General features: G+C 43.1%; 1 protein-coding gene across 1 annotated transcript in view; it reads right to left on the bottom strand.

Annotated features, from left to right (window-relative positions):
• osbpl10 (oxysterol binding protein like 10) overlaps nt 1-14,162 on the bottom strand; it is a 220,943-nt gene that overhangs the window by 84,925 nt on the left and 121,856 nt on the right. The window contains exons 5-6 of the mRNA XM_033013285.1: nt 11,227-11,434; nt 2,944-3,101 (exon numbers count right to left, since the gene is read on the bottom strand). Of these exons, the coding sequence (XP_032869176.1) occupies nt 2,944-3,101; nt 11,227-11,434 (366 nt within the window). The remainder of the gene's footprint in view (nt 1-2,943; nt 3,102-11,226; nt 11,435-14,162) is intronic.

The raw sequence follows: 14,162 nt of genomic DNA, 5'->3' as shown, positions 1-14,162 counted from the left end.
AGCATGGCTTTATACACGACAGGTCATGATTAACTAAGTTGATCGCGTTTTTTTTTGAGGTGGTGACAAAGGTGATTGCTGAAGGTGGATGTTGTCCACATGGGTTTTAGTAAGGCATTTAATAAAGTCCCTCATAGTTGGAAAATCCAAAAGATGCACATGATTAACAGTGATTTGGTCATACAGATTCAGAACTGGCTTACCAATAGAAGTCAGAGGGTTGTGGTAGACGGACAATATTCTGGCTGGAGATCTGTGATTAATGGAGTTCCAGAGATCTGTGCATGGACCTCTGCTTAGTTTTTAGCTTTAGAACATACGGTGCGGAAACAGGCCGTTTCGGCCCAGAGTCCGTGCCGACCAGCACACTAACACTATCCTACACACACTAAGGACAATTTACAATTATACTAAGCCAATTATACCCGTCTTTGGAGAGTGGGAGGAAGCCGGAGATGTAAATGTATAGGAAGGAACTGCAGATGCTGGTTTAAACCAAAGATAGACATAAAAAGCTGGAGTAAATCAGCGGGTCAGTCAGCATCTCTGGAGAAAAGCACTAGGTGACGTTTCGGGTCAAGACCCTTGTTCAGACCTATTAAAGAAGGGTCTCGAACCAAAACACCACCTATTCCAGCTACTCCAACTTTTATTGTTTATTTTGTTTTTATTTATATTTTGTGTTTATTTTTTTTTAACTCAACATAACAAAATATACATACATACAGACAAAACAGAGAAAAAAACAAAAAACAAAAAACAAAATACAAATCACTTAACCTCTATTGGCATCGCATCGCATCAAATCATCTTTACATTCTATCATAAAAGCATCCTATTCACAGGCACCAGAGCAAGCTCATCCAATCGTATCCTTAATCAATCTTCGCATTTGTAGTAGTACCGGTTTCCATATAATATTAAAGGCATCAGTACTCAACTGGAGTTTAGCTGTTATACTTTCCATCAAGTATACACTTTTCAGTCTTTCCCTCCACTGTTGAACGTTTGGTGGCATTTCATTTCTCTATAACACTGTTATCATCTTTTTTGCAATCTACAGCATCACCCCAAGCAAATATTTCTGATTTTGAGTATCTGTCATTGCTAGAGTATCTCCTAACATGAAACATGCCTGCTCCAGAGGTAAATCCATTCCCAAAATTAATTTAATCTCTACCTGGATGTCTCTCCAGTATTGGTACAATTTGGGACAATCCCAAAAAATGTGTATGATCACCAATCTTTCCACATTGTCTCCAGCATAAATTTGAGGTGTTACTGTATCTTGCTAACATAAGAGTCTTAAATACTCTCACTCTAATTTTCCATTCAAACTCCCTCCAGGTGGGGTTGTTTGTCAACTTATGACCCAAAAGACATGTCCTTTCCCATATTTCATCTGTAATAATAATGTTCATTTCCAATTCCCATTTTTGTCTTGTTTCTATAGTATTTCCTTTTATACTGAGACACAACATCTCAACTCCTATACTTAATATCCTAACTGATGAAGGTCAATGTACTGATAACCATCTTGACCACCCTAACTGCCTAGAAACTGTGCCAGCACTCCTAGATCCCTCTGTTCTACTACACTCTCTTGGGCCCGCCATTCGCTGTGAAGGTCCTGCTAGTATTCTGCAGGAAGCCTTTTAGATTCCCAAAATGTAATACCTAGTACTCATCTGCATTGAACCTCATCATTCATTCATCCCCCTATTTGATAAAAGATCCTGCTGTAAATTTTGATAAGCAATTTTTGATGAGCATCGTCGCTACCTATAATACCACACATTTCAGTGTCATCTTAAAACTTACTAATCATACCTTGTACATTCTCATCTAAATGGTAGGTTTCTGCAGCCATACAAGAAAAGAACCAAGACACACACCAACACAATTCACACAAACATCCATCACAGTGAATCTCCTCCTCACTGTGATGAAAGGCAAAGTCTTATCTCTCCCCTGCTCTCCATTCCTCTCCCGAAGTCGAGGTCAAAGGCCCCGGCGGGCGCTAGCAAGTCCGCGGCCACTCAAAGCCACGCCGGGCGATGTAAAGCCCTGCCCCGGGTCTTGATGTTGGAGCCCCCGGCGGGCGCTAGCAAGTCCGCGGCAATTTAAAGCCACGCCGGGCGATGTAAGGCCCCGCTCCAGGTCACTCTGAACCCCGCAATTTGAGCGGGAGAAGTCGCCGTTGCCGGTGCCCCGCAAAGCAGTCTCCTACCAGGGACCCGTGAGCTCCCGGTGTCACCATCCACCGGAGTCGGGTCGCAGTCGCGCGCCACCGCAGCTCTCCACGCTCCAAAGCTGGCTAGCTCCACGATGGTAAGTCCGCAGCTCCACAGCTCCGCGGCTCCACAGCTCCACAGGCTCCGTGACTTGAGCCTCCAGGTCGATCCGGTTGGAGGCCGCTCCACGGCGCTAGGCCCCAACGGCAACGGAGACCCGACAGGTAAAAGGTCGGGTCTCCATGCAGGGAAGAGATTTAAAAGTTTCCCCCACCCCCCACACATACACATTTAAAAACCCGCTACAAACTAAACCCTCAACGGGACATATAAACCATAAACAGCAACGGCCCAGCATCGATCCCACAGGAATCCCACAAGTCACAGGGTTCCTGTCTGAAAAACAACCTTCTACCACCACCCTGTGTTTTCGTCCATTAAGGCAACTCTCTATCCAGTCATCTCCCTGGATCTCATGTGATCTAACCTCCTTGAGCAGTCTACCAGGCAGAACCTTGTCAAATGCCTTGCTGACATTCATATAAACAACGTCTACAGTTTTACACTTGTCAACCTTTTTGGTTACTTCTTCAGTGATTATCTTAAATTACAAAAGGCTGAAGCTGATAAACTAAACACAAATCCATACAGTACCAAAACCCTTTTTTTAAATTCTCACATTAAAATGTATAATCTTTATTTGGCTCACCTCAGAGGGCTGCTGGAGCACTTGGTTGACCTGACCAGGTGTTGAGGACCACATAATGTTTACATTCGCTGGTGTCAATGAAGGCGAAGAGCACACATTTCCATTCTTCAGTTGCTCAGCTGAGCGTGACCTTGGCCCTTGCCATCCTGACATACTATCTGTGGTAAAAGTGACAGCAAAATATTACCAACTCCACATTTTCTAAAGTAAACTTGTTCATCTACATTAAAAGAACGACACCAATAATCAGAATATCTATATTCTAATTCATGGATTACTTATGCAGGAATCTTTAAAGCAAAATAATTGATATGCTGCATATTTTAATCTGAAAGCTTTCATACAGCAATTCCAGAAATGTGTTTTATATTCTACATTCACCAGTCATTGTTGTTTGCTCCGAAGATAGAAACAAAAAGCTGGAGTAACTCAGCGGGACAAGCAGCATCTCTGGAGTGGAACAATGTCCCGTTTCGGGTCGAGACCCTTCTTCAGACCCGAACCCGAAACGTCACCCATTCCATATCTCTCGTTTCCCTTATCCCTAACCAGTCTGAAGAAGGGTCTCGACCCGAAACATTCGAAACGTTTAAATTCTAGGTTCACCAATCATTGTTAGTTGCTCACTAATGTACTTTTTTGTAAGTGTTGTTCACTCTTGTGTACTGCCTCGGTGAGGTTTGCTGTATCATTTTACTGGGTTATATTAAAAACAAAGCATTTCACTGTACCTAACTACATGTGGCAATAAAGTATCATTAAAAAGTATAATTGAAAGTATCACTGAATCATTGAGAAGGTAATGGGAACTATAAAAAGATTGAAACTAACTGAATATTGATAACCACATTGATGCGACAGCCAAGGTGGCACACCAACGCCTCTATTTCCTGAGGAAACTATGGAAATTTGGCATGTCTCCAGTGACCCTTAATGGCATAGAAACATAGAAAATAGGTGCAGAAAAGGCCATTTGGCCCTTCGAGCCAGCACCGCCATTCATTTTGTGATCATGGCTGATCATCCATAATCAGTAACCCATTCCTGCCTTCTCCCTATATCCCATGATTCCGCTAGCCACAAGAGCTTTATCTAACTCTCTTTTAAATTCATCCAGTCAATTGGCCTCTACTGCTTTCTGTGGCAGAGAATTCCACAAATCACAACTCTCTGGGTGAAAACATTTTTTCTCATCTCAGTTTTAAATGGCCTCCCTTTTATTCTTAGACTGGGGCCCCTGGTTTTGGACTCTCCCAATATTGGGACCATTTTTCCTGCACCTAGCTTGTCTAGACCTTTTATAATTTAATATGTTTCTATCAGATTCCCTCTCATCCTTCTAAATTCCAGTGAATACAAGCCCAGTCTTTCCATTCTTTCCTCATATGACAGTCCCGCCATCTCGTGCACCTATGCTCTACTCCCTCAATAGCAAGGATGTCCTCAAATTAGGAGACCAAAACTGCACACAATACTCCAGATGTGGTCTCACCAGGGCCCTGCACAACTGCAGAAGGACCTCTTTACTCCGATACTCAAATCCTCTCGTTATGAAGGCCGACATGCCATTAGCTTTCTTCACTGTCTGCGGTGCCTGCATGTTTACTTTCAGTGGCTGGTGTACAAGGACACCCAGGTCTCTTTGCACTTCTCTTTTTCCTAATCTGACACCATTGAGATAATAATCTGCCTCCTTGTTCTTGCCGCCAAAGTGGATAACCTCACATTTATCTACATTATACTGCATTTGCCATGCATTTGCCGTGCATCTGCCCACTCACTCAACCCGTCCAAGTCACCCTGCAATCTGCAATCATCCTCTTCACAGTTCACACTGCCACCCAGCTTTGTGTCATCTGCAAATTTGCTAGTATTACTTTTAATTCCATCATCTAAATTATTCATATATATTGAAATAGTTGCGGCCCCAGCATCTAAAGGGAGTAAGAAGCAACCGTGGCTGACAAGGGAAGTTAGGGATGGAATAAAACTAAAAAAGAAAGTGTATAACATAGCAAACAGTAGCGGGAAGCCAGAGGATTTGGAAACTTTCAAAGGACAACAGAAGGTAACAAAACGGGTAATATGGGGTAAAAAGTTGAAGTACGAGGGTAAGCTGTCCAAGAATATAAAGAAGGACATTAAAAGCTTCTTTAGGTATGGTAAGAGAAAAAGATTAGTAAAGATTAAGGCTTTGGACACACTAGAGGCAGGAAACATGTTCCCGATGTAGGGGGAGTCCAGAACCAGGGGCCACAGTTTAAGAATAAGGGGTAAGCCATTTAGAACGGAGACAAGGAAAAACATTTTCACACAGAGAGTTGTGAGTCTGTGGAATTCTCTGCCTCAGAGGGCGGTGGAGGCTGGTTCGCTGGTTGCTTTCAAGAGAGAGCTAAACAGTGTTCCTAAAGATAGCGGAGTCAAGGGATATGGGGAGAAGGCAGGAACGGGGTATTGATTATGGATGATCAGCCATGATCACATTGAATGGTGGTGCTGGCTCGAGGGGCTGAATGGCCTACTCCTGCACCTATTGTCTATTGTCTAAAGACAAATGTAGGTCCCTTGAAGGCAGAAACAGGTGACATTATTATGGGGAACAAGGAAATGGCAGAAGAGTTGAACAGGTACTTTGGTTCTGTCTTCATCAAGGAAGACACAAACAATCTCCCAGATGTACTAGAGGAGACAGAGGAACTGAAAGAAATTTGCATTAAGTGAGAAATAGTATTGGGTAGACTGATGGGACAGAAGGCTAATAAATCCCCAGGGCCTGATGGTCTGCAGCCCAGGGTACTCAAGGAGGTGGCTATAAAAATCGTGGACGTATTGGTGATCATTTTCCAATGTTCTATAGATTCAGGATCAGTTCCAGTGGATTGAATGGTAGCCAATATCCTTGCTATTGAGGCAGTGCAGCGTAGGTTCACGAGGTTAATCCCTGGGATGGAGGGACTGTCATATGAGGAAAGATTGGAAAGACTGGGCTTGTATTCACTGGAATTTAGAAGGATGAGAGGGTATCTTATAGAAACATAAAATTCTTAAAGGATTGGTCATGTTAGATTTTACCACTGATTTTGGATGATCAGCCATGATCATATTGAATGGCGGTGCTGACACGAAGGGCCGAATGGCCTACTCCCGCATCTATTTTTCTATGTTTCTTACAAACTTCTTTAGATGCACCATAGAAAGCATACTCCTGGGTCTCCTCACAGCTTGGATTAGGGACAGCTTTTCCTAAGACCACAAGAAATTGCAGAGAGTTATAGGTGTAGCCCAGTCCATCACACAGATCAGACTTCCCACCATTGACTCCATCTACACTTAATTCGGAACAGCAGCCAACATCAAAAGAACTGTACCACCCTGGTCATTCCTTCCTCTCCAGCTCTTGTTTGGCAGAAGGTACAGAAGCTTGAATGCACATAGCACCAGACTCAGGAACAGCATCTTCCCTTCTGTTACCAAGCATCTGAACGATCCTTCCATAAGCTAGAGTACGGTCTGATTTACCTCAACCCCATTGTGGTTATTGGACTTTGTCTACGGAACTGATGTGCTACATTGCTGGGAACTATATTCTGCACCCTTTACTCTATCAATTGTACTTGAGTTTGACTTGCTTGTATTTATGTATGGCATACCTGATCTGTTAAATAGCATGCAAAACTAAGCTTTTCACTGCATCTTGGAACGTGACAATAAACTTAAAACTAAATAACTCTTTCCAAGAATTGGTCCCCAACCTAACATATCGAATGGCTTCTTCATGTGCCGTAAGATTCTGTGAAAAATTATCTTTTGAAATTGAAATGACAGAACCTTGCTACAGGAGCTAAAATTAATAGGGAAATTATACAAGTTACTTAGAAACCATTAACATTGACACTTGATCCGAAAATACAGCTCAGAAACAGCAAACTATTAATAATTTGATCCAGTTTTCAAGATTAAAAATAGGTTTGCTAACATTGGTACTTTACCTCATTTATGCTTTTATCCCTCCAGAATACAAACTCCTTTCCCCCATTCAGTGACCTTAATTATATCACAGATATGCAATGTTGAACATTCTATATAAAGATATCCTTATTAACAACTCTCCTAAATTAGTCCTTCACTCCTCTAAACTCTTAAGCTTGTTGCCCATGTGGTATCTTCACTTTCATTGCACACATAAGCACATTGCACTGGAAGGTCCACCGGACATTGCACTGGAAGGTCCACCGGACATTGCACTGGAAGGTCCACCGGACATTTAAGAGACATTTCAACAGTTACAGGGATAGGATAGTTTTAGAAAGTTATGGGCCAAGTGCTGGCAGGTGGGACTAATGTAGATGGGGAATATTGGTCGGCATGGGCAAGTTGAGCAGAAGGGTCTGTTCTTATGCTGCATGGACTCTAACAGGAGAGTCAAAATAACATTGGGTGCAATTAGAGACAAAAATTTACAATTAATAATAGATGGAAAGGAAAAGCTGGCATCAATTAAAGTTAAAGAAATCATCCAATCCAGATTCAGACTGTTAAGGGAAGCAAATGGATAGAGATTCATGGGATTCCCTGTCCCACGGAAATGGTTTCCACATACCTCGAATCCATCCAATCCCCCCTGGTCCAATCTCTCCCGATCCATGTCCAAGATACCTCACATGCCCTTTGTCTCTTTAATAACTTCTGCTTTCCGAGCCCCCACTCCCTAATCTGTACTATGGACTTTCAGTCACTCCACACCTCCACCACCTTGCAGCCCTGTTTCTTCCTCGACCGCAGAACCATTCAATTTCCCTCCACTAACACTCTACTCCGCCTAACGGAGTTGGTCCACAACCTCAACAACTTCTCCTTAGACTCCTCCCACTTCCACCAAGTCCAAGGCGCAGCTATGGGCACCCGCATGGGCCCCTGCTAAACCTGCCTCTTTCTAGGGTACGTTGAACAATCCCTGTTCCAGACGTACACTGGCCCTATCCCCAAACTCTATCTCCATTACATCGATGCCTGCATCGGTGCTATCTCCTGCACCCATGCAGAACTCATGGACTTCATCAACTTCATCACCAATTTTCATCCTGCACTCAAATGTACTTGGACCATCTCCGATAACTCCCTCCCCTTTCTTGATTCCCCAGTCTCCATCACAAGAAACAGACTATTGACTGGCATCTGTTACAAACCCACTGACCCACAACTATCTCGACAACACTTCTTCCCACCCTGCTTCTTGCAAAGACTCTATCCCCAACTCCCAATTCCTCCGTCTACCAAGATGTCCTCATTCTTTAGGAAACGGGGGTTCCCCACTCCCATCATAGATGAGGCCCTCACTCGTGTCTCCTCGGTACCCCGCAGCTCCGCCCTAGCTTCCCCTCTCCCCAGTCGTAACAAAGATAGAGTTCCCCTAGTTCTTACCTTCCACCCCATCAGCCATCGCATGCAAAACATAATCCTCCAAAATTTTCACCACCTCTAACGGGGTCCCACCACTAGCCACATTTTCCCATCTCCACCCCTTTCCGTCTTCCGCAGAGACCATTCCCTCCGCAACTCCCTGGTTAACTTATCCCTTCCCACCAAAACCACCCCCTCCCCAGGTACTTTCCCCTGCAACCACAGATGAATGCAACACCTGTCGTTATACCTCCTGCCTCAACTCTATCCAGGGACCCCAACAGTCCTTACAGGTTAGGCAGATGTCCATTTGCACCTCCTCCAACTTCATCTACTGTATCCATTGTTCAAGATGCGGACTCTTATGCATTGGCGAGACCAAACGCAGATTGGGCAATCATTTCGCGGAACACCTTCCCTCAGCCCATGTGAACCAACCTGTTCTGAGTTACTCCAGCTTTTTGGGTCCATCTTCTGATCTCCAGGTTGCTGGGCACTTTAATTTTCCTTCCCATTCCTACACAGACCTTTCTGTCATTGGTCTCCTCCATTGAGGTTAAACGCAAATTGGAGGAACAGCATCCCATATTTCGCTTGGGCAGCTTACAGCCCTGTGGTATGAATATTGATTTCTCTCACTTCAGGTAGCCCCGGCATTCCCTCTCCCACTATCCCTCCCCCACCAAAGACGTACTAGCTTCTCATTTTCAACCTACAAACAGCTTACAATGGCCTGCTTCCTTTATCATCGCTACTTTTTTGCATATCTTTTATTCATTGTTCTTTATCTCTCCACATCACCTTCTATATCTCTCGTTTCCCTTATCCCTATCCAGTCTGAAGAAGGGTCTCGACCCGAAACACCACCCATTCCTTCTCTCCAGAAATGCTGCCTGTCCTGCCGAGTTGCTCCGGCTTTTTGTGTCTTTCTTCGATGGAGATTAAAGTAGTTTTGACAACAACTTTGCCACATCCTCAAATACAGGAATGGGGCAGAAAACTTGAGGATTGCTACAAAGCAAAGAAAATTGGAAACCACAAGCCAGTCAGTTATTAACTCAAATTATGATTTTTTTTAAATTCCAGACCAACAAACAATCTGCTGGAAGGTACACAAAAATGCTGGAGAAACTCAGCGGGTGCAGCAGCATCTATGGAGCGAAGGAAATAGGTAACGTTTCGGGCCGAAACCCTTCTTCAGACTGATAGGGGGTGGCGGGGAGAAGGAAGGAAAAAGGGAGGAGGAGGAGCCCGAGGGCTGGGGGATGGGAGGAGACAGCTCGAGGGCTAAGGAAGGGGAGGAGACATCAAGGGCTAACAAAATTGGGAGAATTCAATGTTCATGCCCGCCGGATGCAGGACTTCAACTCCCCCTCCCATTCCCAATCCGACCTCTCTGTCCTGGGTCTCCTCCATTGCCAGAGTGAGCAACACCGGAAATTGGAGGAACAGCTTGGGGAGCCTGCATCCGGCGGGCATGAACATTGAATTCTCCCAATTTTGTTAGCCCTTGATGTCTCCTCCCCTTCCTTAGCCCTCGAGCTGTCTCCTCCCATTCAATCTTACTCTTTGCTTCCTGTCTGCCAACCAATTTTCTATCCACGTCAACACCTTACCCTCAATACCATGTGCTCTAATTTTAGTCACCAGTCTCCCGTGCGGGACCTTATCAAAGGCTTTCTGAAAGTCTAGATACACTACATCCACTGGCTCCCTTTCATCCATTTTACTTGTCACATCCTCAAAAAATTCCAGAAGATTAGTCAAGCATGATTTTCCTTTCATAAATCCATGCTGACTTGGACGAATCCTTTTACTGCTATCCAAATGCCCCATTATAACCTCTTTAATAATTTACTCCAGCATCTTTCCCACCACTGAAGTCAGGCGAACTGGTCTGTAATTCCCCGTTTTCTCTCTCACTCCTTTCTTGAAAAGTGGGATAACATTAGCTATCCTCCAATCCACAGGATCTGATCCTAAATCTATTGAACATTGGAAAATGATCACCTATGCGTCCACTATTTCTAGAGCCACCTCCCTGAGGACCCTGGGATGCAGTCCATCTGGCCCCGGGGACTTATCATCCTTCAGTCCCATTAGCCTACCCAATACTATTTCTCGCCTAATGAAATTTTTTTTCAGTTCCTCAACCCCCTTAGATCCTCTGTCCTCCAGTACTTCTGGGAGATTGTTTGTGTCTTCCTTAGTGAAGACAGATCCGAAGTACCTGTTCAACTCTTCTGCCATTTCCTTGTTCCCCATAATAATTTCACCCGTGTCTGCCTTCAAGGGACCCACATTTGACTTTGCTACTCTTTTTCCCTTAACATATCTAAAGAAGCTTTTACTGTCCTTCTATATATTCCTGGCCAGCTTCCCTTCGTACTTCATCTTTTCAGCTCGTATTGTTTCCTTCTGTTGTCCTATGAAAGTTTCCCAATCCTCTGGCTTCCGGCTACTCTTTGCTGTGTTATACATCTTTTCTTTTAGTTTTATTCTATCCCTAAATTCTCTCGTCAGTCACGGTTGCCTCCTACTCCCCTTAGAATCTTTCTTCCTTTTTGGAATGAAATGATCCTGTGTCTTCTGGATTATGCCCAGAAATTCCTGCCATTGCTGTTCCACCGTCATTCCTGCTAGTATCCCTTTCCAGTCTACTTTGGCCAGCTCCCCTCTCATGCCTTCATAGTCCCCTTTGTTCAGCTGCATCACTGCCACTTCCGATTTAACCTTCTCCTTCTCAAATTGCAGATTAAAACTAATCATATTATGATCACTACCTCCAATCGGTTCCTTTACCTTGAGTTCTCTTATCAAATTTGGTTCATTGGACAATAAATCCAGAATTGCCTTTTCTCTGGTCGGCATCATAAAATTTACCTGTTGAAAATCTTTTGTTGTGCTGTGCTGCTTGCTGTGCACTTTGCTGCAGAATGCTCAAGCAATCACCTAGGCAGCTCATGGTAGCAGCTGAGGTAGCTTTCAAAAGAAGTAAATCTTGATCCAATGCAGACAGAGGTCCAGAAGATGGAAGAGATTCTATTGAATGAACAAGGTTCTTCAGTTGTCCTTCTGCCTGGCTCATCATCTATTAAAAATAGATAAATCATCAATTGATAAGAAAAAGAATTACAAGAAAATAATAATTGAATTATACTTTGTGTTATTTGTAAATAATGCGCTTAAAAATATATTGACAAATATTAATAAGTTTTTAAAAATCCAAATGTTTCCTTGCAGTCTCTGCATTTGAATTTCATTAATTAGTTATACAAGTAGAAACATCCACCTCATATTGTTGATGTCTTGATTTTAAATAGCTTTCTAAGCCATCTTTAAACAGTGCAGTACTATTCTGGTCAATCTCAGTTACCCAAACACCAGGAGTCCCTTACTTTCAAGCTCACCGAGCATCTTTTCTCTGCCTCAGTGCAAAAATAAAGATCAACTGAACTAATAAATCAAAATAGACTATTATCTCATGTCAACTAATCTTCCTCGTGCATTTCAAGATTCAAGAGAGTTTATTGTCATGTATCCCTGATAGGACCATGAAATTCTTGCTTTGCTTCAGCACAACAGAACATAGTAGGCATGACTACTACTAGTAGGCATTTCCGGAGCATTCGTCTACTGTATGCCATTGTGTATACCAGTGCACCTACATTGTGCTACCTCAGGGTCTTAAGTATGCATGTTAGAAGAATGCTGTATTAAAATTAAAATGGAAACTCAAAATTTACTGTACCTTGAGGTACATGTGAGAATAAACTGACCTTGAAACCTTGAGTATTGTGTGCAGTTTACATTGGCTACCCTCCAGTCCACAGGAACTGATCCAGAGTCGAGAGAACATTGGAAAATAATCACCAATGCATCCACGATTTCTAGGGACACCTACCTGAGTACTCTGGGATGCAGACCATCAGGCCTTGGGGATTTATCTGCCTTATAACCATATAACAATTACAGCACGGAAACAGGCCATCTCGGCCCTACAAGTCCGTGCTGAACAACTTTTTACCCTTAGTCCCACCTGCCTGAACTCATACCATAACCCTCCATTCCCTTCTCATCCATATGCCTATCCAATTTATTTTTAAATGATACCAACGAACCTGCCTCCACCACTTCCACTGGAAGCTCATTCCACACCGCTACCACTCTCTGAGTAAAGAAGTTGCCCCTCATGTTACCCCTAAACTTCTGTCCCTTAATTCTGAAGTCATGTCCTCTTGTTTGAATCTTCCCTTTTCTCAAAGGAAAAAGCTGGTCCACATCAACTCTGTCTATCCCTCTCATCATTTTAAAGACCTCTATCAAGTCCCCCCTTAACCTTCTGCGCTCCAGAGAATAAAGACCTAACTTATTCAACCTTTCTCTGTAACTTAGTTGTTGAAACCCAGGCAACATTCTAGTAAATCTCCTCTGTACTCTCTCTATTTTGTTGACATCCTTCCTATAATTGGGCGACCAAAATTGTACACCATACTCCAGATTTGGTCTCACCAATGCCTTGTACAATTTTAACATCCCAGCTTCTATACTCAATGCTCTGATTTATAAAGGCTAGCATACCGAAAGCTTTCTTTACCACCCTATCTATATGAGATTCCACCTTCAAGGAACTATGCACGGTTATTCCCAGATCCCTCTGTTCAACTGTATTCTTCAATTCCCTACCATTTACCATGTACGTCCTATTTTGATTTGTCCTGCCAAGGTGTAGCACCTCACATTTATCAGCGTTAAACTCCATCTGCCATCTTTCAGCCCATTCTTCTAAATGGCCTAAATCACTCTGTAGACTTTGGAAATCCTCTTCATTATCCACAACACCCCCTATCTTGGTATCATCTGCATACTTACTAATCCAATTTACCACACCTTCATCCAGATCACTGATGTACATGACAAACAACAGTGGACCCAACACAGATCCCTGAGGCACCCCACTAGTCACCTGCCTCCAACCCGACAAACAACCATCCACCATTACCCTCTGGCTTCTCCCACTCAGCCACTGTTGAATCCATCTTGCTACTCCTGCATTTATACCCAACAGTTGAACCTTCTTAACCAACCTCCCATGAGGAACCTTGTCAAAGGCCTTACTAAAGTCCATATAGACAACATCCACTGCTTTACCCTCGTCAATTTCCCTAGTAACCTCTTCAAAAAATTCAAGAAGATTAGTCAAACATGACCTTCCAGGCACAAATCCATGCTGACTGTTCCTAATCAGACCCTGTTTATCCAGATGCTTATATATATTATCTCTAAGTATCTTTTCCATTAATTTGCCCACCACTGAAGTCAAACTAACAGGCCTATAATTGCTAGGTTTACTCTTAGAACCCTTTTTAAACAATGGAACAACATGCGCAGTACGCCAATCCTCCGGTACCATTCGCGTTTCTAATGACATTTGAAATATTTCTGTCATAGCCCCGGCTATTTCTACACTAACTTCCCTCAATGTCCTAGGGAATATCCTGTCAGGACCTGGAGACTTATCCACTTTTATATTTTTCAAAAGTGTCAGTACTTCTTTTACTTTGAAACTCATAGTATCCATAGCTACTCTACTAGTTTCCCTTACCTCACATAATTCAATATCCTTCTCCTTGGTGAATACCGAAGAAAAGAAATTGTTCAATATCTCCCTTATCTCTTTTGGCTCTGCAGATAGCTGTCCACTCTGTCTCTCCAATGGACCAATTTTATCCCTCGTTATCCTTTTACTATTAATATAGCTGTAGAAACCCTTTGGATTTACTTTCACCTTACTTGCCAAAGCAATCTCATGTCTTCTT

Source organism: Amblyraja radiata, chromosome 2 (assembly GCF_010909765.2).
Source record: "Amblyraja radiata isolate CabotCenter1 chromosome 2, sAmbRad1.1.pri, whole genome shotgun sequence".
Taxonomy (NCBI): Eukaryota; Metazoa; Chordata; class Chondrichthyes; order Rajiformes; family Rajidae; genus Amblyraja; species Amblyraja radiata.
This window is presented reverse-complemented; position numbering and strand designations above follow the sequence as displayed.